At 43.3% G+C, this 24,957-nt stretch overlaps 1 protein-coding gene and 1 long non-coding RNA gene across 5 annotated transcripts in view; one reads left to right on the top strand and one right to left on the bottom strand.

Annotated features, from left to right (window-relative positions):
* Positions 1 to 19,422: 19,422 nt before the first annotated feature.
* Positions 19,423 to 24,659, bottom strand: LOC125183779 (uncharacterized). Its single transcript, XR_010829685.1, has 2 exons — positions 23,070 to 24,659; positions 19,423 to 21,897 (listed from the first exon to the last, which is right to left on the bottom strand). It is a non-coding gene; the product is annotated as an uncharacterized lncRNA (long non-coding RNA).
* The window catches only part of LYN (LYN proto-oncogene, Src family tyrosine kinase), a 52,838-nt gene continuing 50,326 nt past the window's right edge, over positions 22,446 to 24,957 (top strand). For 2 of the 4 annotated variants that reach the window (XM_048072413.2, XM_048072412.2), the window contains exon 1: positions 22,446 to 22,577. Coding sequence is in view for 1 of the 4 variants with exons in the window: in XM_048072410.2 (XP_047928367.2) it covers positions 22,758 to 22,791 (34 nt within the window). In the remaining 3 variants the exon portion in view is untranslated. Of the gene's footprint in view, positions 22,578 to 22,744; positions 22,792 to 24,957 lie in introns of those variants that run through there. The other 2 variants (XM_048072410.2, XM_066993003.1) reach the window with 2 other exon arrangements.

Raw genomic sequence — 24,957 nt, forward strand, 5'->3', positions numbered from 1 at the left:
ACAGCAACTGAACACTCCTACTTTGCATACCAGCAGAAGCTCGCTTTGCTTTCACTTAAAATTCATTTCAGTTTGCGCTGAGTGATGTCAGGCTGGCTGGCAGCCTGCAATATTTCAGCCTCTGTGGAGCAGCAGTCCCAGGTGGGGAACCACTTTCACAGGACCCACCAGCTGCAGGTGAGATCTCGTTGGATCAGGCACATGGGGATTTTCCTGCGCTGAGCCTTTAGGGCTGGTAATTGCAATTCTTTCCCTTCCATGGCATTGTCTATGGAATAAAACTATATATCACCTCGTGTGAGAGCCACAGACATGCATAGTCCTTACAGGCGCTGGGTGAGAGATTAATTTAATAATAAATATTATTCTGTTAATTATATATTTGCTGTGGGCTTTCCTAAAATATCATATGCTGCCATGTAAACACCAGAGTTATCTATATAGGTTATCTTACACCCCACCTCCACCTCCTTCCCATCTGTCCAGACCTTGTGAGCCACCAACTCCACGGATGCTGGCCATCCTCACGCCTGTGGGTGCTCGGGACAACACATCTCAGGAGCTGTGATACAGAACCGGAGCTGCTGGGTGTAACTCAGAAAAGAAATTATGCAATGCAGCCAAAGAAATTAATGAAGTGGTAGCAAGTAGGGCAAGATTGTTTTGAAATAGGAATGAATTATGATAGTATGTTAAGCTGATTATGCATCCGGGTTGAGATGTACAGAATGGGTGGGCTATGCCGTAGCTGGGAGAAGCCAGGCGCACAGCCAGACCCGCACAATGTGTGTGTTTGTGTGGCTGGTGGCAATGAAACCCATTGCCCTCTGCGGAGAGTACTGTAAATGTGAGCGGGGTCTGCCAGATGGCAGACATCCGGAAAGACACAAGGAGAGAGCAAAGCGCAACCGCATTGTGCATGGAGGTAAGCGGGCTGAGCCTGTCCACAGATGGGAATCTGCAAATCACAGTCCTGGTGCAAGCTCACGGGAAAACGCTGATGAAGTCAGAACCAAATTCCTGAGCCTCCTCTGTGTAGCTGAAAAATCAGGACGAGGGTTCAGACTGGTCTCATCTACGGTTGCACAAATCTAGAGGAAACTGCAAGCCTCGGTGTGGCTGAGCTGCTGTTGGTGTAGGGCATACGGAAGGGATGTAGGAAGACAAAACTGAGTTCATACTGGTCCTGATGCTCATTAGCACTGGGGCTAATTATATACTGGATCACCCTGTACATGATATTAGATTGAAAGGCCAAAATCAGAAAGCATGAGGAGTGCAAATATGTTCCTACTTCTCTCTTCCTTTGCTTGCCACTCGCCATGGGCAGCCATAGGGATAAGGTGTCCTAGCGCTGCTGAATGCCAGTGTGGGCTGGGGAGAGGGCATTTCTATGTAGCTCTTTTCTTGGTTGCACTATGCTAGTAGAAACAAAAAATATTCTAGGATTGAATTCCATGAAATAAAGACCAGAATATCTGCAAGAAAAGAAATCTCTCTTTTCTTTTTTTATTTTTATTTTTATTTTTATTTTTATTTTTTCTTTCCTGCATCCAACCTGTATTTGACTGTTTCTTGATTCTTTGCAAAACTTCTTGTCTTTTCCCCTTTCAAGACAGGCTGAGGAAACAGATAGCAACACGGTCCTCCTACCTTGCCTCATCTGCTTTGATTCAGGACTCAGGCAGGTGAGGATGAGCTGCTGCTCTCTGGGGAGAGGGTGCTCACCAAATACTTGTGGCTCAAAAGTCCCTGTGTTTGATCCCTCAAAGATGCCCAGATCCCTGGATGCTCATTTTCAGGATACATTAAGAGAGAGGCTGGCAATAGGGTATTGCCACCTGACACAGCAGGAATACACCAGCCCATACCTCTTGGAAATGAGGAAGAGAAAAAGCCTCTTCCTCTTACCTGCTTGACTCCCCACCTCCTCCTCAGCTCCTAGTGAAAAAAAGGAAGCTCAGAACAGCTGATTCAATTTACACCCAAGGACAAACCTGTTTGGACAAACGGGTGTGTGTTTTGGAAGCCAGCAACTGATACGGCTTTTGAGTTTCACCTTACCCCAGTAATAAAAAGACCCCAGAGAAGCGCCGTGATTTGGGTGTTGGTCTGTGGCATATGTTAACATCTGTGCAGGAGCTCCTTAGACCTTATCTGGCGTGTGTATTTGTCAGGGGTCCGGACTGATAGAAGGGCACTCTGTAAGGATATGAGCTCCTCCACTCTGCTGTGCTATAAGGGGTTGTTAGTGACTTGTCAGTTCATGTTTTCAATTACTGTTATTACTATTATTTTAAAACTGTGGGTGTTTCTAAAATTGCTTTATATCAGATAATAAGTATGCTCATTCTTTAGTTACAGTAATTAGCATTCTGAGTTTGATTCTGCCACCTCAATTGCTCCAAGAGCTGGGGCTGGTTACCACATACACAAAGCTCTTAGCTCTTTTCTATAAATAGATTATATTATATATCCTAGTTTTAACTCTTGATGTCCCAGAGAGTATTCTTCCTACCGTTGTCTTTTCTGTGACTCATTCCTGTCATTCCTTTACAGTTTCTCTCCCACCAAATGATATGTCTTGGAAAGGAATGCCTCTTTTTTTCTTTTTTTTTTTTTTTTAATAACTGAAATAAAAATGCGATTCCTAAGCAATTCCCATGTCTTGTCATGTTGCTGTGGAGCACATTTTCTCTCACTGGCTCTGATGAACAGCTTCCGTATCAGCCTCTCATGGGCCACTGTGGCATTTCCTACCACTTGTGCGTGCCTTCTGTTGCCCCAGGAGGGGACACTGCAGATAACTGCCAGGCTACCACGTGGAGCAGCCTGAAAATGCAGCAAGTGACCATCTAGCTGAAAACAAGCTGGTAGGATGTGGTTAGAGCAGAGAAAAAAATCTTGCTTTTAAAAACTGCCTTAAGAAATATCTGAGTCTGTGCTAAAAAGAAGCAATGCATGAGAGCAAGTCAATACCAACAAAGAGAGGGGAGGATTCAATAGCGTGGCACTGCTGGATGTAACTACAGCTTAAGGTATGCTATTAAAGTAGAAAAAAAAAATGTTTTCCTGAAAAGCTTAGGGTATTTCACTGGAGAAAGCTGAAAACAGACATTTTGAAGGAAGAACAAACCAAAGAATTAAAAAAAATAAAATCCAGACCAGAAGATACCCTGGGAGATGGTCCACAAGGACATGCATTAAACCGAGGAAAAGAGACTGGGTTATCTGATAGGAGTGAATGAACTAATTTTTTTAAGCCTTGTTAGGAGAGTGCTTAGGTATTTTATGGTCCATCTCCTGGATGGGAAACAATTTTCTCATACTGAATCAATATCTGATTTTTTAATGACGGGGAGATACCTAGAGCCCAGAAAGTGTGCTACAGTCAGGTCTAGTCAGTTAGGTAAACTGTCCTCCTCCTCACTGGGCTACACGTGCACATCGTTCGGAAGCTAAAGCCTGTTCACCTTGCTGCCCAGTGCTTTGCTGCTCTTCTGTTGGTAGAGCCCAGCTGGATTTCTTGCTGTACAAAAGCAACAGAATTGCTGGCAGATATTCATCACGACAAGTCATCTGTCTTGTAGCTCACTTCACACCTTGGGTTTGCCATCACCCGAGTCACTTAACCTCGCAGGCACATTATAAAGCTTGTATTTTTCTCACAGCTGGTATGGCATTGTCTATCCATGCAATAGCTCCAATTGCTCAATAGCAAACACATTCTCCATCTAACAGCCAGCTTGAGGAGAGATGAAATGGCTGTACTGGAGCATTTGCACGCAGGACATCTTGCTGTGAACAGGTACACGGTTCTACTACAGGTACAGAAAGAGCCAAACTGACTTTTTTGTTAAACGTGCCAACGTTAGAAACACACTGGTCTTATTTTTAAGGGAAAAATATACACGTGCTCCCATTTCTAGAAAACATATTTGATTTCTAGCAGGTCTATTTGTAGCAAGTGCCTCCACTGATAATGAGGGACGTTTCACAGATCTGACTTACCGGTGCCCACCTACTGCACGCAGCCAGCACACCGTCCATCCTGTGGCAGCCAGCGGTACTGGCAGAGCACACAGCCAAGTAATAAAGGCAGCAGCTCAAATCTCTGCTCCTGGCTTGGCTGCTGCCGGGGCCTGCCTTGCAGTTGTGCCAAACTTGGACACTTCCACTTGTGTTTTACATGCTCGGGACACCTGTCTCAGTGTGCCAGAAATGCCGCAGATGCCGTCTCACTCTTCCAAGGAAGGCTTCATCCCAGATAAATTCCTCCCCTTCAGGAGAACGGTGCCAGCCCACTATACACTCTTGAGGGAGATTGCAGCTCATTAAGATGCAATGAGTAACGTGTTTGAAAAGGTAATTAAAATGTTTTTCAATCATTCTTGTATACTCTTTTAAAGCAGTATAAAGCTTGATCATGCCTGTGATTGTACTTTGACCTGATGAAAGCTGTGAATGGAAACATGTACAGTAGGTAATATTTACTCTGGCAGTGAACCAGTAGGCAATGTCTACTGCTTTCGTTGCTCTGTGGAATAAAACTTTTGAATTTTGCACTGTACTGAACCATTTATTGTCTTGAAATTGGCAGCAGTAACACCCAGCTGGATGCCTGTGTGTTTTGTGTTTGTGGACAGGCTGATCCATGGGAAACAATCTAGCAGACAAATCAACTTCTTTATGAATTAAACAAAATCTTTATTTGGGTATGAGGTATTTGAGCCTGAGGGAGCTATTATTTTGGAAAAGGCCCATACAAGGGCTTTCTAAAGCATGGGCTTTGTAAGTCTTATGTATGATATTCTCATACAGCCATTAGTTATGCCTTGCTCTGCGGAAGCCAGTGGATTTCTGTGTAAATGGCAATGGGGTCCAAAGCACTGAGCTGAAAGACAAAACAGAACTGGGTGTCTGGCCAAGCTATTGAGCTGCGTAAATTGTCCTTCTGCCTCCCACCTTCTTGCAGCCTTTTCCCTAGGACAGGAATGACCATTTCCTATCAGTTTCCCTACTGCATAACACTTAAGAATTTCTTCTAACCAAAAGAGAGAAGGAAAAAAATTACCCACAAACAGCTGAACACTCAGTACCAAAAATAAGCATTAGCATGTCAAGATAATTCTGTGTGCTTAGAGTCAGCCCTATCAAATCTCACAGTCTCACGAATGTCATGGGATCTGATGTTTTCTTAATTCTCCAGCTGATGATAATCAAGGAACCACATAATAATCTTGACTTCCTTAACAAACTTTAAAAATCTCTTGTAAATTTCTAGCTTTGTGGTTGCTGAGAAAGCATGATGCAAGAAAGTCCTAAGTCCTGAAGGTAAATAAAATCACCCCACAGTCATTCCAACCCTTTATTCACTCCTCCTAGGTTAATATGCCTAATGGTTCTTTGATGCTTCTTATACACGAACAGACAAAAAATTGGTTCATAGTGAAATATTCTGTAACAGTCTCTGCTCTCACCCTCAGTCAGCCACCTTCATGATTTTTTTTTGTTCATTTGCAGGTCCAAAGGTGTATGCTGATAATCAGCCTACAACAGTGTGCATTGGATATTCTCACAATTTACACATGCCTTGTTTTCTCTGTGCCTTCAATAACAGGCTCCTGTGTTCTTTTTCTTCCTTAAATTCTGAGTGATCAGGCTATTACACTGATACTAAACAGAAACAGGCCCCATGCTCACAGACCTCCTGCAGGATTTGGGGAAGGTCAATGTAATAGTTCCTCATCCATTTCTGTATGAAATGAAGATAACCATATTTACTTTTCTGACCTGTTTGGGACTGCAGACTATTTTGGACAGAGTTTGCTTCTTAGCACAGTACATACACGGCCCTACGCAACCAGGCTTTATTACTGCTCTCTATTTACTTTTTATTGCCCTAGGAGCAGGAACTGGGGTTCAGTTTTTCCCCTCTCCCAGGCTCCCGTGGGCTTCCCCTCTCCCATGGTCCAGAAGAGATGTGGCAAAAGGAGAAATCTGGTGCAAAGTGTTCCTGCATCTGTGCATGGTCCACATGCTAATGACCTGCAACCTGGCTACTGCGAGGTGGGGGGCTTGCGGGGGCTTCCACACAGTGCAGGCTGGGCAACACTTTACAGTAGTTAACACCAGTGTGATAATGCTGGCATTCACTACTGTGAATTGTGGCTGGCATGACTAACCATTTACGGACAGTTCTTTATTAAGAAAAATAAAAAAAATAAAAAATCAGGATAATAAATTCAGTTTATAATCCACATCAAGGAATATAATCTGGGCAGGACTTTTCTCAGTGATCCGGAAAATACTGTTTGCTGCCAGGTAATATGCTTTCAGAGGTGGACATAATTTTTTTTCATGACACTTTTCTGAACTATGATAAGCATTCAAAGCACAGTCAGTTGCCTTACTCTTTTTTTGTATCCATATAGCTTTAAGATGTCTGCCATTAACCATGTTTCAGAGTTTGAATGCTTGATATTTTCAGGAAGAAATGTGAAAAAGAAAGAAAAACATAATAGTTTCCGATCATCAAATATTTTGGGTGAGTCATTCGCCTGCATAGCTAGATAAATGCAACAGGACATCCTGTAACCGTTGTGCAGTTTCTTTAACTTCTTTGTGTTCATTTTTTTTTTTTTTTTAATCCTACGACATAAATAGTGAAGTAGGGAAGAAAATGGCAGTGCAGTCCTCTCCGGGCTGTTATACTCTCCTCTGCACTTGGATCCTCTCCCACGTCTGATGGGGAACTCCTGGGGCAACTACCCACCTAGGTACTGAGGTACAAATACGGGTTGTGTTCTCCTCCTGGCAAGGAACAGGGAATTCAAGGGCAAAGCCTCCTGAGGGAGGTTAGAGAAGCTGATGTTATTTCTCTGAGCCTTTTGTCTCCTGAAGAAGCTTCAGGAATTACCAACATCAGAGGGATGAGCCTTCACTGGAGCTTTCCAGGAAATGAACTGAAGGGTCTGTACCAGCAGCAGTCCTTTCTCTCACCTGCTGTTCAGAGACTAACCTCCCCCCAGCCATTTGTTTAGCTCTTGCATGGCACTAGAAGAATTTCTAGGAGATTTCTGGTCTTTCTTTTAGATACTGATAACAGGATGCAGCTGACCAGAATACCAGTAAGAATGGAATAACTGAAGTCAAATTCTGCTCCCAGCAAAAGAAAACAATAAGTCATAAAACATAACAATTCTGGTTATGCAGTCAGTATATTTAAGAGTAACAGAGAAAGAAGGAAAAGCTAAAGCATTGGCAGGAAAAAAAATGTTTTGCCCATTCCATTCTATCGGCAAGTACAAACAGAGCTTTGAATTTCAATCTATCAAATGTCAATCTGTTCATACCCAGAGGCCTTGGAAAATATATCTGGTATCAGGTAGATAAACATCTAGTCAGTAATCTTGGAGTGAGCCTGAGACAGTTTGTGTTTATGTGTTTGTGTATACATGTGTAATCAACAGAAACTAAACAAAACTAAACAGATAGCTTTATGACTACAAATCAAATGAAAGGGAATTAGTGGAGAGATCACAAATGAATAAAGCCTAAATTTCAGTAATAATTCCTGCAAGAATTTTGGAGGCATGACTTCACACCTGGAATAACTAGGATCTTCTGAAATTCATCTTCCTCCTTGAAATCCTTTTTCAAGACTTAGCACACCCGTGGCATTTAGCTGATGAAAAGCTGAAAAGCAATTAGCTGATGAATCTGAAATGGTCATGTATCACTGGGATATGGAGGACTGTGTTGCCACTTATTGTATAATGTCTTCACTTAGTATCAGGAAATGCCTCTCTGTGTTCACATAGGACGTGGCACAGTGATATCTAGTTGTGATCATGATAAATCCCATTAGTAATGACCAGGAATCAATTCTGTCAATAAGTCTCTCATCTCACGACCTGATGGCGAGATGATAGAAAGTCAGCATCTAACTACTACTATTACATATATTAAATTCTGGCACTCTTCTTCCTCTATCTCCCATACATACACAACCTCAGTATGCAGAGCAAGATGTGACTTTTTCTTTGTTTTCATTTTCTGTTTACATCAACATTTTCTGCAGGGTGAGGAGTTCCCTTTGGTTTACATACCTTTCATATGGACTTCTTCCACTCCCTCATTCTTTGAGCCTGTTCCTGATCTGGTCACAGGTACATTGGCAGCAGGCATTTTGTTCTTTATATTGGCAAACTTTTTTTTTTTCCACTTTTCAATCACTGGTTCTCCTTTCCTCTCACAGTGCTATCTATTTCACAACCATTTTTGTCAACAAAATACCTCCCACTCGCTATGTGCTTTCCACCTCTGGATTCTTGCCCCGAGTGTAGACTGAGAAGTCAATAGAGTTGGCACTGTCTCTGGATTTACATGTGTATATGTTTATTTATCCGCAAAAAGCCCCAGCTCCAAACCTCAAAGCTTTATTACAGTAAGTAGTGCTGATGTGGGTGAAAAAACTTTAACCTTTTAATTCCAGGAACTACTTGAAATGCTATTTTCTAGTCTTGACTAAAAGGTAAAGGTTAGTATACATTTCTTCATGGCCCTCAGCAGCCCTTGAGCTCTTTCATCTGGCTCCGGGTTCTGCAGCCTCCATTGTTCTACAGTACTATTGTAGAGCCTTTTCTTTTTATCTCCTTTAATTGGGATAGCTTTCCTGAATAACTTGTTTTTCCCTGCTTTTCTTCAAACATTACCTGAAACTTACCTTCCTCTCGTAATTGTTCTTACACAATTGTTCTCTAAAACCTTTGATTTAGTTGGCTTAGTCAAATATGCTATGAAAAATGTCACAGGAAAGAAAGTGTTGCTTTGTTCCAGATGGTATTTTTATTTCTGTAATGGCTGGGAACTCACTTCAGTTTACTTACTAAGCTGCTTTCAATGCTTGTTGTTAGTGACAGAAGTATCATTTTTCTGTCATGTTCTCATCACTTTGTCTGGTGTAGGCACTGCAATCCTTTACTTCTCTTTGGACATCAGAGCATATTTAATAAACCAGTTTAGGGTTGTACTTGTTTCCTTTACCTTTGATGACTGATGCAGTTGAGCCAGTTTGCAAAAAATAGGTGTCTTTCCTGAGTATTGAATTGAAAAGTTTTTTATAAATTGACACATACACAAACAAATAGTGAAGCTGGAGGGGAAAGAGTTTGTGTTATGCTGCTGTTAGATTTTACATCTACCATCATATTTTTTTTCTGTAAAACCTGTTTCATTGGAACCCACATACTAGCTAATATCAGGAAGCATAATACTCACAAATGGTATACAGAAGCACACAGAGAAATGCATTCAGATGTTGCATGCTGTTTTTGCATGAAAGTGCATAATTCTAAGCCATCATATCCATACTTAGCCTATTTCAGTCTAGCAGAAAGGCACCACCGCCAGAGAACTGGTATGGCGGTCACCACTGTCCCCTTCCTTAAACTCCTATATCCTCCTGGTTCTCATCATTGTTCACAGGCTAAGCAGGAGAACAACAAAGAGACTAAAGAAGCTGCTCTTCCATGGCTAGGCTTCGTCCCGGTGTCCCAGGGCCGGCAGCCTCAGTGAGGCAGGCCGGAGCTGCGGTGCCCATGGAGGCGATGTGGTGTCACCTCCCAGCAGCCACGGCCTGTGCCTGACCCGGCTTGTGGTTGCGGGCTCTGCAGATGCTGCAGGACTCCTCTGCACAGCAGTTTGATCCTGGCTGGTGCGTTCAGCCTCGGAAACCTCCAGACAGCTGCTGGCAGGAGGAGGTGAACATTGTGGCCGTCCTGTGCAGGTGCTTCCTGGCTGCCTTGGAGCTGAAGCTGGGTCCAACACCCCTCCCATCCAAACAGCCTGCGTAGTCTTCCGTTGAACAGCACAGCCAGCTGATTGGCAGCCATCAGACTGTCCAAGAGACATTTCTGTGCCTCACAAACATCTGGCTGTGCCTTTTGTTTTCTTCATGTCCTGCCACAGTACATCGTTGTAGGTACACTCCCCCTCACGAGTGTGAGAGCCAGGGAAGCCGTCCTGAGGACCTGGCTGGAGCTATCTGTATCAGAAACGTCTCCCCTAGCAGGGCTGCAGTTTTGCCCCCAGATCTCATCGCTTTCGCACACTGCCCATCTGAGGATCCACAAAGTCTTGGGAGCTCCTTGCCAGCAGCCTCCCGGAGCACGCCATCAAAGCGGTCTTGCAGCAGGGCCTGGAAGCGGCAGCTTAGCAGAGAAGTCCTCTACACCGCTGAGTGTATCTTTCCTCTGGCTGTCTCGTTCAGCCTGAAAGTTTCTTTGAGCAGTAGGGACTCCTTCATGGAGATTTTTGGTGCTTTTCTTCTTAAAGAAGTAGCCCCTATTGTTTCCTGCTTACCCTCATTCATATTCTCCACTGCATAGATGAGGAGGACAAAAGTAAATGGGCTACTTGGTTGTCGAAGATTTTACCTGCCAACAACATTTCTAAGTGCTATCATTTAATATTTTTATCATTTTCACTAGTATTTATTCTGGGCTAACTCTTTCAGGAAGCACCAGATTGCTAGGTTTCACTGCATTCTTACAACTAGCACATAGCCATAGCTTTGCCCTGTGTGCCATAATAGCAAGTTAATATCATTGTTGTCAGTCCAAGCCAGACTCTTGCAAAATTGCTATTTATAACTCACTTTTTAAGAAATAATCTAATGCTGAACACATCTACCATGCAGTTGTCAAATATTTGCTACTTTGAGTTTTAAATGTCATTCAGCCTTTAAATGGAGCACAGAAATTTTGCTGTAGCAGGAAATGTTAAACCTATGCCATTAAAAGAGTGGTTTTTTTTTGTTGTTTTGTTTTTCTTGTACACTTTGCCATAGTGGCCTAATTGGATGAGAACAAATGTGTCTTAACAACTTTGTTACATTTTACTTTTTTTTTTTTAACCAGGATTTTGATATTCATGTTATGATACTAAAATGGATGTCAAGAACTGTGTTTCTAAATCCAGCTTTTAAACATTAAGCATTGAAATAACTGCACATTGTGCTGTCCTGTGCAAACACTGGATACTGCAGTCTGGATGGGGGGGCTCAGCCTTGTACACAGCAAGCTGGCTGTGACAGTCTCACCAGTTTTCTTATTCAACAAATTTCTTCCAGCTGCTACCTGCTCTGCAGGTGTGCTGTCTGAGAGCTAAAGGAACTTCTTCCAGTTCAAAGGCAAATGAATACTGGGAGAGCAGGTTCAAAAATTGTGAGGAGGGAAGGGTGCACATGAATCAAAAGCATGGTCTCACTTTGGGGCCAGTGTAGCTGAAGGAAGACCAGGTAGGGCAGGAGGGTGGGTGAGTTAAAGGGAAACTTATTTGAGGAAGCGTTAAGAAAACAGAGATTAGCAGACCAAAAAGAATTGGACGGAAACACAGAATAATTTGGGTTAGACTCCAACTCAAATCAGGGCTAACTAAGATCAAGTTGCTGTAGGCTCTGTCTGGTAGTTTTGAGTTTCTCCAAGGACAGAGATCCTACAGTTTCCCTATCCACTTGTTCTGGGTTTAACCACTCTCAAGATGAAAGTATTTTTCCCCAGACCCAGCTGGAATTTTTATTGCTGTAATTTGGCCATTGCCTTTTGTCATTTCGCTTTGCACCTCCAAGAATCTGGCACATTCTTCTCTATAACACATCTTCACATAGTTGAAAGCTATAATTAAACCTCCACCAAGTCATCTCCTCTCCATTATGAACACAAGTCTCACCTTCTCTTCATATGTCAAGCAGTCCAGTTCCCTAATCATCTTCACGGCACTCTGCTGAACCTGCTCCAGTTTGCAAATTGATCCCTGGTGAGGAAGAGGTGAAAGATAATAGGGTAGGAGAAAAGCTACGAGACAAAAGAGGATATGGAGGAAAACCTGCAAAAAGTAGAGCCCAGAGCAATTAGAACAATGTATGCAAAAGAAAGTGGAGGATGGGAAGGCAAAAAAAAAAAAAAAATAGCAGGAGGAAACTGGCCATGTAATTTCCACTGTGACCTGTAGTAACTATGTTACTAGAGCATCTCAAGAATTTGGCCCAAAATGCTTTTATCTTAGAGACCTGTTGTTCCACTGCTTCCCTTTAAAGGTTAGTGTTGACATGCATTTCTTTCAAAAGTGGCTCACTAAAAAAGTAATTAATTTTTCAGTAGCGTGCATAAATTATGGACAGCATGAAATGGGAGGTTAATCACATAAGATAGTCACGTAAAAGTGAGTGATGTTGGCTTTTTTTGCATTAGACTTAATCTTTTACAAACACAGATATCTAAGTAAGACAACTCTGAGACATAAATGTGGGGGTGACAGATAGTGATGCCTTTTCTCTGATTCCTTGATTTTCTTAATTGCAGCAGGCATGGCCATGAGCTTGCTGTGCGACCACTTTCCCATTTGTTTTGAAGCATCCTGGTCTTCCAGAAGGTACTCTCCAGCCTGGTGGCATGGGTGTCATTTGGAAGATTTTGCTTGAAATGGTTGTCAGGGCTGTAGCTCTCTCTAGTAGGAAGAGATTTCTTCTACTGCTTTGGGACTGCCGTGATCTGTACCTCTGATCATGAGATTGACAGATCAAGTGGCTGTTGCTCAATGACCCCATCGCCATACTTTAGCAGACATTGACTTGACACACTGGGGCACAAAGCTACTTTGGAGGCCTGCTAATGTCAGTCCTTGACAACGCACTACATCTGTGCAAAGATGATGGCGAAGCAGAGCGACATTTTGAGTAATGTCACTGAGCAATGGAACTACAACTACCACCTTGTGTATTATTAATTCTTAAAAAGGCACGTTTGCTTTTTTTCAGGAAAACATTTGTGTAACTGTCTACAAATCTAACCCAGTGTATGTTTTTAAGGATTCTCTTGCATTTTTTTCTCATTCAGGATATTACTTGGTCAAGTAGATATTTTACATTTTCAGCTGTATTTGCAGATTATGAAACACCTACCTATCTCTGCTGAGTGACCTTTTTTTCACTTTTGTCATCTTTTTTTATGGCTAATTAGCCGGCTTAATCACCTGAAAAAAATGTTAACTGTTATCAAAACCTGTGACTTATACTGAAATAATAATGTTATTAATAAAAAGCATTAGACAATTTGTAGAAAGAGCTAAAATATTCTCAGCACTATATACTCTTAAGTCTAAATTCTGAACTGAAGAGAAAACCAGAAGTCAAACAGAGTAGTAGTAGAAGATACAGAGTCATTCTCTCTGGTCAGCTGTGTCCCACCTGAGCCCATTTAAGAGACTCAACGAGATGGAATTCAGCAGAACAATTTTGGAGAGGATATCCAAGGTGCTGGGAGTCCTTTACCAGGTACACAATGGTTCTGATACCCTCCACTATCCTTGTATCTCCCTAGTCAGTTGCCTTCCTGTGGGGATAAAAGACTTGGAAAACATGTGCTGAACATTCAACAGATATTCATGCCCTAAATATTATTTTTTCTATCTACTTTTATCAGCATTATGTAGCAAAAATTATAAGGCAGGAAAAAGTGTCTGTACAGATGTTTAGGTAGTAGATTCAAATTAGATTAGAATCGAATGTGTATTACATATTCTGGTTAAAAAACGTTATAGATGGGTTCATTCCTTTTATCTCTGAGATTGCACAATTCACAAGCACCCTCACAGCTGTACCTGAAGAAACGCTGATACAAATAGCAAATTAGCCGTGCTTATTATTAGGCAATTTGCATGCCTAATGTAAAGTATGCATTTTTATGTGTTGAGGGACTACACGGTGCAAGTCTGTTTCTTTTTGTGAGCAAACTTGACTTGCTTCTGAGTATGAGCTAATAAATTTAAACCTTTGTGTGCAAGAAGGCTGGCTTGGTGACAAGAGTGTGTGCACAGGTGTGGAACTGAATTGTTGTTGTAGTTTCTAGAACTAGGTTCCTAGCTGTAGGAATTAGTTGTAAACTGTTTTCTTTGTTCATAGAAGCTGTTATATATATATATTCTGTTACTGTGTAGCCCATGCAGGCAAAAAGGCACATATGCTAAATGGGCCTTTTACTTCATACACGTAAAAATTAATTTAGGCAAACCAACAACTCTTAATATGCATGCCATCTACAAGACTAGCCTAACAACCCCACATCTCAGTCTTAAGTTGCTTTTGGCATTTTGAGCTGTATTTCTACTGGCACCCTTGCTTCTAAGGCAGTGGTTCAATGCAAAGTAAATGTAATTTTAAAGACTTCTGGACCAAAATTTTAGTGACCCTCTAATACAATGAGCTGACCTGATATCTTGAGTAGAAAGTTCTGAAGGGTTAAATTTGTATCAACAGATTTTAATCTGGCTTTGCCATAGCACAAGTTCAGTGGCTCTCACACAGCTAGACCCATCCCAAGGGTCTGCCCCAGTGCCCTCTTACCTCCACACTGCTCACCCTATTTAAAGATAATAGTTCTTAGATATCATCAGCAAGCTTACAATCTTACATGCATCGGCCATCTCTGATGCATCTGTGAACACTTACTGTAGTCAGGCTTCTTTGTCATAGATCTTATCCTAGATTGCTGCCTTGCAACAAATCTCTTCATCAGATTTTTTCCTTAACCCTTGCCTTAGCATTCACACAAGTCTGCCGATGCAGCACTGTCACTGACTCAGAGCCAAGCTAACTAAAGTCAAGCTGTTAATCTATTCAAGACATAAAAATAGCTGGTGTTCTTCACAAACTGTCCATCCCAGTCCTGCCCCTTACGCTACATCATGCTGCAGCTGTTTGTGGGCAATGCATATCAAGACGCGGGTCACCATTTTCTGCAGGTGATTCAGTGGGGACATCAGAGGGACCTGGAAAAGTTAAGAGCAGAAGACAAATCTCTGAAAAGTTCTGAGAGGTGAGTAGGAAATTAAGAACAGTGGAAAGGAAAGGAGAGGTGAGATGGTGCTGACAGTTGCTATCATTAGAGTGTTGTAACATATCCTGAACAGGTATATACATGTACTTTCAGAGAAAATAGAGGACTCTGTGACAAAGAAACTAAGGTTCCCATTTGTTACGGTTGAAGTCACTCCCCTTAAGGCAGAGAAGGGGTCTGAGCACAACAACCTACCCACATGGAAAAGGCAGCCAAGGAGAAATAAAATATCCTTAGCAGCTAAAAGCAACACCTATTCCCAAATGCTCCAAGAACACTTATTTATTTTTTTTTCCCCTGGATTATCTTGCATTTTTTAGTAATTCATTCTCGTCCCAAGTGCTTTGCTGACAGACTGTCTAGTATCTGAACAATGCTGCTCCCTAACTCTTGCATGTCCCTAAGCCATGTGGTACCTCCCCCTTACTGCCCGTAGTGTTCCCCTGACCACCATACTTTGTGTCAAGTCAAACAGCATTTCACACTCCTGGAAGCTTTCCAGATCTGTGATCCCAGTGTGTCCCAGTGTTGCTGACTTATCCCTAGCAGTCCCTCACTTGGAAAGAGCCATTTTCTGTATTATTAAGTGTTAAACCTTTGTATAAAAAAGGTTTCACCAGTGGAGAAATTTGCCTTTGCTACCCTCCACCCTGTTGCAAGTCCACAGTAACTTCTGGCTCAAAGGCTGTAGATCATGCCTTACATCCGTCAGAAATGTATATGCCTTCCTTCAACCCAGGAGGTCTCCTTTCCCCCAAATCTAAGCTCTGTGTAGGTGGTTTTCCATCCCTTACTGACTCTGATGCACAGCCCTTCATGGGTTAGGAGCATCCTATCCAAAGAATCTGCACATGGAAGCTACCAGCAGCTGAACTGATCCAGGCAGGGCAGAAGTTGCTGGTCTTAGGCCTTCAAACAGCCTTTGGAAATGTTATCAACCTGTCTAGCTAAGGAAAGAACAAGGATTGCTTTGGTTCTCTTGCTAAACCAATCCTAATGACTTGTGGCAGAAACCAGAACAAGTACATGGCATGCATGTTAGCCAGGACACTGGACATCATCACAACCACCTGCAAAAAAGATGTGGCTGTGGTGATGAGAAAGAACAGACTCTGTCCTGGACTAAATAAAGTACCCTAGGATGTTCAAAGTGTGGGGCCAGGTGACAAACACAGCTGCTGTTGAGGTTACAAGTGCTGCCATAGACTCAAGAGGAGGTCAGTAATAGCCATAAGGAACATCAGTACTTCCTCCTCCCTCAGAAGATCTTTCTACCTCAGACTTAGTCTTCCTGCCCCCTTCATATCCTCTCCTCAACACCTCCACACCAGATAAGCAGCTACTCAAGGCTTGGCAGCTGCTAAGGAACAATTCCCAAAAAAGCAGGCATTGCCTGCTACGGACAGTGTATGGGATTCTTGCTACAACTCGATCCTGGACAAGAACTCGGGCAGTGCCCGTCTTCCACACCTGCAGTTCAAATTATGTCTGGAAACAGCTGTCATGTCCAGTTTTGTTCAAGATCTGGTTTTCTTTTGCACTTGTTTTTCGGTGACTTCCTGTATTCTTGATTTGTTTCCAGCTGAGAGCTTTATCTGGGGGCTTTTCATAGCAGGGCTGGATGGCATCAGAGATATTAAGGGCTGAAATCTCATTTCAAAGCCTGGGGGAAAGAGCTGCAGTGGATGGGACAGCACAGCTGGGATTTCAAAGTCAGCGGGCCTGGCTTCAAGAATGGGATACAAAGGGCTTCAGGGGGAATCAGCGACTGGGAACAGGAAAATCAGAGAAAAGCTGATTTACTGTTCATGTCCAACACATGCATGATTTCAAGTTACAGCACACAGCTGTCGACCACTCAGCAGAAAAACAATTAGTCAGGTTGTCCCTGACAGCGTGACCCTCCCAGTTTTCACAGGAAAGGAGCAAGCTGCATCTGGAGGAGGGACTGGTGGTACTTCCACTTGTTACACCCCTACCCTGCCACCATCTGCTCTAGTAGCTCTCTTTTGAGTTTCTGTGAAGGAAGCAGCATACAGGCTGGAGCCTGGCTTGGAAGGGCAGTTCAGTAACCCTCCAGCTTCCTCTTAGACACAGCAGGGCCACTCTGAAGCCTGGGGGTAACACAATAGGTTGTGGCAAGAGCTAGGTGACTGCTAAATGCAAGAAGGGTTAAGTGGGCTCATTCAGTGTTACAGTGATTTGGCAACTCAATTATCTAAAAGGGTTCAGCAGCAGGTTTGTACTTTGCATGGCTACACACCATCAGATGGGCAGGAGATATGGAAGACGTGAGTGTCATATGCTTTGGCAAACCAGCCAGGCCGAGCTGACAGCAGCACAGTATCTGCAATGACCCATGATGGCTCATTTCATCGTTCCTGCAGATGGAAAATTTGCCAGGTCAGGAGACGAAGAATGAAGAAATCACCCTATCATGTTGCCACCACAGGTAGCACAGCTTTCCAACATGCCCTCTGTGGCCAGAAAGGGTGCAGACTGAGAACTTTGTGGGTGACAGGTGTCACCTCCCCAAGGCCAGGCTGACTGGTAATACACCAGTAAAAGTCAGGTGTTTTCAGGTTTCTTATAGCCAAGGCAACCTTCTTGATGCTCAGTGACACTGGTGATGACTGTCTTCTGTCCCAGAGAGGAGCTCCTTCTCACAAACCCTGGGGAACAAGGGGAGGGGGTTGATGACTTCAGTCAGTACCAAACGTTTCCATCAATGCTACCAGTTGGCCTCATTAGCTCAGTGCCCACATATGTTGCCTCTGCTGCCCCAGAAGAAACGAAAAGCTGTGCCATGCAGGGATCCTTCATACTGCTGTGTGGCTGTGACCAGGGAAGGGCTGCCTGCCTTCCTGCTGCTACTGCAGCTGTCCAAGGGCGGCTTAAACACTGCACTGCTCTTGCACAGCAGAATTGCTAATCGTGGTCCAATGCCTCTCTGTGAGGAAATTTTCCATGAAAAATGGCTGATCTTGGAAAGGGAAAGCTATACTTCTAGAGCGGCCCACTCTGGAAGCCACCTCCAGGAACAGCACGTTGCCTCTGAACTAACATTTCATGTGACACTGGACGGGCAAGATGCAGGCTGGATGCCCAGTCAGGCTGCTGAGACTAGGCATAATGCCCATAGTTCAAGGCAGAAAGAAAAAAAAAAAAATCCACCCAAACAACAATCTCTCTGCAGTGTAATCTTTCTAGTTTGAAAAGACCACAAACCTGCTCTTGAATTAGCTCAGATCTGTTCTTTCAGGTAATTATATTAGTGATCACAGTGCTGAATTAAACATAAATGAAACCCACTCTTTAATAGTGTGGGCAGACTCTTTGGACCAATAAAAGTATCTGCAAATAGCCACAAATCGTTGGAAGTAAAGGGCTCCTGGAACTGCTTGTTTGCCAGCTCACCCTTATTATTGCCTACATGAATGAGCTGTGAAGAACTCATCAGTTCAGCTGCTTTTCTTGGCTCTGTGAATAAGATGATATCCATGAGAACCAAGAAGACCTTTCATTTGATCTGTCATCTCTAAAGAAAGGCAATCTGGACTTTCTACAGAATACACATAGGCCATTTTCAGTCCCCATCAGAATACTCACAAGTGCCGCACCACAAGCACAATCTCACTCATTCCAACCAGTTCTCAAACTGGCTAGCAGTGTTGGACATGTTTCAATTCACTAATGAGCGATTTTTCTGCTCACAGCCATGAAACAAGCAGGGAAAAAAAAGAGGAAGGATTCCTGTGTATAAAAAAAGCTAATGGCAGGTGAATAAAATATTTAAGATCAGCAAAGACACAAAAGAAGCAGCTTTTTCTTAATTTTCAGGATTAGATTATCTCAAGGCAAACACTTTTTCTGTGTGCTGTATTATTATCGCTCATTCATGGGCATTTGAATTAACAAGTTGAAATAAAAAAGGGTGAATTTAGGTTTAATGGCCAGAAAATGTCAGTGTAATAAAATGTAAGAGGCTGTGCATTAAGCAGACTACCATCTACAGGAAAGATGCCAGATTTCCCTAATTTAATCTACTGAGTATGTGTTGTGTTAATCCAAGTGACAGGTCAAGTGCAGGTTGAGTCAATAGAGGGATCTGTGCATTATTCTGCAAAGTGTTGTTAATTCATCACCAAAAAAATCATCATGCAGGTCACAATCATAAAGTAAGATAGGGTACACTACAAATAATCACAATGCAACTACAATAAAGAATATTTTTTGTTGGTGTTCTTTTCGTTTCTCTTTAGTGTGGCAAAAATTATTTTCCTAGGCTTCAAACTGTAAACAAGAATAGGAACTGAAGAATATCCACCAGAGAGTGCTTTAACCTGCTGCTTCATAGTTGAAAGTAACATTTCTTCCTTTTAGTCTTTTTCTTTGAGAAGCAAAGTCTTTATCAAGAGAAGCACATTTATTAGAATAAAATTTGAAAATATTCTTCTTACATAGGCCAGTATAACTTTCTCTACAAACATGGGTTATAATAAGAAATGAGGCATTGCAAAATGAATTCCAAAACATATTGCTTTTATTTTCTGTTTGCTTTTTGTCCCCCAACACTTTGCAATGAATGAGAATGTGACTTGGATCTCATTTTTTATAACCCATTTTTCACTATTTGTTAAAAAAAATGCCATGTTATTACAAAGCAGGTTAACAATTTGGACTTTAGCTATATAATGATAATCTCTAGAGGAAGAAATAAAATACAGAAAAACAATGCAGTGACCACGTAAATGCTGGAATCCCTAGAGAAAAGCTATTTTGCTGTCAACAAAATGAGAACAAGTTTCCAAAACCAACTCACACTAGAAAGTCAGATGACTTCATGTTTTAGTTTTACATGTATCTTTGATCTCTCTTTCCCTGTTATTCTATGCAGAATTTACATCTTTGTAAGCCTATTTTTGAACAGAGATCTTTTTCATTAATTAATTAATTAATTAATTTTTCACTGAGTGAACCTGGGTGTTCCTTGGGATCTCTCAAATGACTGCTCTGGATGCTCCACTTCTGGTTTCATGACTAACTAGCATTCTTCTATTTCTGCTCTGCTTTTGTTTTCAAGAATTCTCTAGAAAGTAATCAGAAACTCTGGAAAAAAAAAGAAATATATAAAAACATAGCAAGAGAAATTATCTTTTGAACTCTGGTGTTTGCATTGTCCTTGATAAAGTTTGATTTACTGTCCTGAGCCATTATTCCCTAAATTCTGTGCCACCTCATACTCCTGGATATAATCCAAGTAATGACTGGATCAGTAGTCACCTCACGGGTGAAAACCTGGATTGCTCCACAGTCTATAGGCTACATATATGCCAGTAATTAACAGTGACTGAGGAAATGTTCCTGGACCTTGGAGCTCTGAGTCTGCAGATCATATAGGTCCCTGGCCCAAGCCAATTATCACTCCAAAAATTTCCAGAGCTGGTCTGGAAATTAACACAGGCCAGCAACTACTCAAACACCAGTTTGCATATAGTCCCCTTATTCTGGATGCCAAGAGAATTTAACAGTTTGGACACGGACTGTTACAGCACCAGTTGGCCTCAGCACTGGAGAACTTTCTTGCAGCCCTGTTTGATCCAGTAGTAGCAACACGGTCTGGAGTTAAGCCTGCCCAAAAAGGAAAATCAATTGCTGAGTAATAAACTCTGGCTAACACGACTCACCGCCCTTCTTTCACTACAGTGATAGGCTTAAAGGAAACTTCAAGTCTCGTTTTACATATCTCAAATCACCCAACTTTCTTGATCTAAACACAAAGACATTTTAAAACATGTAACTACCAGTAGATCTAAAGAAGTAAGGAGGCTGGAACTGGGTTTTTATTTTTTCCTCTTGGTGAATATATAATGAGAGAGAGAGTGAGAGTTCATTTCCTGCTTATTCTGTTTAAGGTAGATTTGGTGCGTATTGGTTGTACCAGAGAAAATAAAGATGCATAAAATGGTGACTTATATTAAGTGATACTAACAACCTTTTTTTTTTTTTTTTTTTAATTCGTATAAAGCACAGTATATTTATTCTACTCCAACCCTTCATGCCCCAACAACTTCATGCCCCAAACCCAAAGACAATGTAAATTAAATCAAACATTTCCTTTTTATATAAACTTTCCATAGGAAAAAAAGGTTGTTTTATTTTTTTTTCTTTTTAAATGTCTTGGGGGAGGGGAGAAAATCTTTACCAAATTTTTAGTGACAGATCTACAAGACACTGGTTTAATCATTGATGGTACAATTCAAAGACGATAAGCAGCTGTTGCCCTCCACCTTTCAGAGCTCTACAGATATACATGGACATGTGGGCCTGATTCAGAAATGTGGCAAATCGTGTTCTTAGTGCTTCTACAGATGGAATCTTCTGTGGGATCAAGGCAGTGGCCTGCGTGCTGAAGCCACAGCCTAGAGAGAAAACTGCAGCACATGCTAAAGCAAAGCGATTGTGACAGTTGTACATCACTCTGTGTGACAGGCCATTAATCAATGCCAAAGTCCCACTGGCAGAGTTTGTTTTCCTGGGAATGATTCAGGTTCTTTTCTTAAACCCACAGGCTGTGAGCTGCATCGAGCCATTTTCAGCCACCTGGATGCTCTGATGGAAGTCCTTGCCATCTCCTCAGTCTGCTCCAGCTCCCAGCTAATTAGGTCTTACTGGTGGCCTTCAGAAAAGGATGCAGGGCTACTTTAGAGCATCTTGCAACTATTTACCACCTTGACAGTTCCCCAGACTTGTCCCACTGTCTTCAACACTTTATGTGGAAAGCTTCAAAGCTCTTATTTTGAAATTCTGCCTTTGTAAACCTCCACGACCCGAACCCGTCCAGGTGGCCCGGCAGTACACATATGACGCCTCAGCTCCCGTTGTCATCGAGCTGTTCAGCTGCATCCTCTAGGCGTTGTCCGCACGCTCTTGCTTCCTGTTTGGAGTTTTGCTGATGCGTGAGGTTGTATTTCACTCTCCAATCGGCCAGTAAGCCCCCCTTGGAAAAAAAAAAAAAAAAAAAAAAAAAAAAGATAATATTATTAATAATGATGATGGTGGTGATGACAATAATAATAATGAACTAATCAAAGATGATTTGATCGTATCTACTTGTTCTTTGCTTTTTCCAAGCCAGCTTGGTGGGTCTTCCAACCCACGGACCCCAGACGTTCCCCAGACGGGTTCTGGAGAAGCTGGCTCCTTTTTTTTACGGCTGCTGGTGGCCCGGGACACCCTCCTCAGCCCCGCCGTACCCCCTCCGCCGGCCGCACTCCCCGGCTGCCCCTACCGGCGGTGGCAGCGGGCAGAGCCCCCCGCCCCACCTCGTCCCTCCCCTCGCACCTTTCGCAGCTCCCCGGCCCCAGACGACCCCCGGCCGTGGGTCGGGCCCCCCCTCAGCTCCTTCCCCGGCCGCGGGGGCGGCCGCTGCTCCCCGGGAGCCCTTTCCTCTCTCCGTCCCTATGCAAATCGCGCCCCGCAGCAGGAAGTAGGCTGGCGGGCTCCCGGCCAACCGCCGGCACCGGGGCCAAGTTCCCTCCGCCGGCTTCAGCGCCCGTGTCCCGGCCGGCGGGGCAGCAGCGCCGCGCTCCGCAGCCCCCCGCCCCCGGCCCGCCCGCAGAGCCCCCCGCAGACGCCGGCGACTTCACCCGCCGCCCACCGAGCCCCGCACACGGCGAAGTAAGTGCTTTCGGCGTCTGTCCGTCTCTCCGTCCGTCTGTCCGTCCCGTCAGAGAGCCCCCTCCCCAGCCGCCCCCACCCCGCAGCCCCCCGCAGCGCCGCCCTGAGCCGGCCCGTCCCGCACGGAGGAGGAGGAGGAGGTGGAGGAGGAAGAAGGGGGCTCCCTGCTGACGGTGGCTTATGGGCGCCGGGCAGGCTCCGGGGGTTGGTCGTGGTAAGGGGCTGCGGCGGTGGGGGAGAACAGGGGGGCGCTGGGGGATGCCTGGTCCCCGCCCGGGGGGTGCCCGACCCCATACAGGGGGTGCCCGACCCCGCACAGGGGGTGCCCGACCCCGCACAGGGGGTGTCTGACCCCATGCAAGGGGTACGGAGCGCGCTGCGGGCAGCTCTCCCCGCCGAGCAGCGGGTACTGGAGGGGGTCTTAACGGGAAACGCGGCATTAGAGAGAAAGAAAGAAACCCGCTGTAATCGTCCTCAAAATGAATGATTTACCTCTTGCTGCTCTTCCCCGGCTTGCGTTGGGATCTTCAGGGCTCCTCAGTGTGCTGTGCTGTGTCAAATTAACCGGTCCAAGGCTGCAGTCGGTGTCTCAAGCCAAGGGAGCAGCCTTGGTTTACTGGGTGTTCCTCGTTAACTGCTTTTCCTAAGGGAATAGCTCCCGGAGCATCTTCCAAGTTAAAGCTGCTTCCTCCTAACTGGGGGCTCCGATGTGCTTCGGCTTAAACGAGAGAGCAAACGGCCTCGTGGTGTTGCTTGCTGTTACCATAATGATGCTGTATGCCCAAGGAATGGTCGTGAGGGGTTTCCTCCTAATTTTCACTAGGAGGATCTGAAAGCCAGGCTGGATCTCCGTAGTGGTTGCCATACCTTCAGTAAAGCCCCTGCATTTGGAATTTCTGTTGAAATTGCATCTTCGCGTCTGCAGTGAATGGGTTCGCAAGAGCTCACCTCGCTGCTTCACTGACCTCTGTTGGCACTAAAGACCAAAGAGATTAACACCTTAAACTTGTTTAGCCAGATCATACTGCCGTGGATGTACACAAGGAGCACAACGGTTCTTGTTCTATTGTTTTATCTGAAACCCGAAATCAACGCCTCATCTCTTGTCTTTCACTCCCACCTTTGAAAAAAGCCCAGTCTGACCCCTCTTATTACAGCGTGCTAAAACCAGAGTTGGAAATGACGTGAAAGACCTTTGTAGTTTAGATATCTTGATGTTAGTTGCAATATCTGTAAAATACGGTAAATAATTCTATACTGATCATACTATTACTAAAGACTTAGTTTTTATTTTCCTTTAAAAAAAATAAAAAAAAGGAAGACTTGGGGCAGTTGGGCAGTTACAAAGTTATGTTGGGGAAACATGGCTTGGTTTTGTCCAAGGGGTAGTCAAATTGTGTGAATTGCTTTCAGCCCAGTACTGAATGCACAGTAGTTGTTGCTTATGTCTTATGACAGGACCTCATATCTTTATAATGGGTACCGCCATCAACACCAAGAGTGTGGATGAGGAAAATCATACAGTTTTCTCTGAAAAAGTAGCAACTGGCTAGATATCAGTTAGATGCCCATAACAGGATGTTATGAAGTCTTGGGCAAGGATGAAAAATTAGTGAATTCTGATATCAACAACTTTCTCATTCTGTTCCTCTCCTTCAAGATTTGTAGCATTTTTCTTTCTCCATTTCAGCTTTGTGAGCTACAGACTAGAAATGAGTTCTTGCTCTAATAACATGAAGTTCTATTTTGATCGTATGCTGTTGAGATACTTCTTAAAACCATAATGGTGTAGAATGAACTTTTTTTTTTCCTTTTTTTTTCCTAGCACTGTAGCTGGCTGGCTTAAAATTATTCTGCTTTTCTCCTGTAGTTTGTCGAGTAAATAAGGTTGATTTGTTTGTTTCTTTTTTTTTTTTCCTCTTTTTTTCCCCCTCTCAATACAACTGTACAGAGAACAAAGTAAGGCTTACGCCTTTCCTCGTAAGTTCCTTGAGCAGTTGCACAATGACTTTTACTGACAGTGCAATGAGTTATGAAACTTTCGCATATGAAGTTAAACCTTATTGCTTTGTAGTTGTTTAATATTCCTGGCTTTTAATGTTACCCTTTCAAGGGAGTTTCCATAAATGTGAAATTTTCTCTTGCATGTATTTAGGAATGTATAAGCAGCTCTTTCATATACTGTTTCCCTCTGTTTTATCTATGTCATTGGAGTGAGCTGTCTTCCTATGACCTTGTTGGCTTCGGTAAGATAAATAGCATCACGCAGCAGCAGGCGTTCTGGGAAGAAATTCCTAAAACACGCAAGGAAAATAGTCCAAGGCCCTCCAGGCTCAGCTTAGTAGCTGAGCTTCAGCGTGGTTGCTCACAAGACCCGAGA

Source organism: Anser cygnoides, chromosome 2, assembly GCF_040182565.1.
Source record: "Anser cygnoides isolate HZ-2024a breed goose chromosome 2, Taihu_goose_T2T_genome, whole genome shotgun sequence".
Taxonomy (NCBI): Eukaryota; Metazoa; Chordata; class Aves; order Anseriformes; family Anatidae; genus Anser; species Anser cygnoides.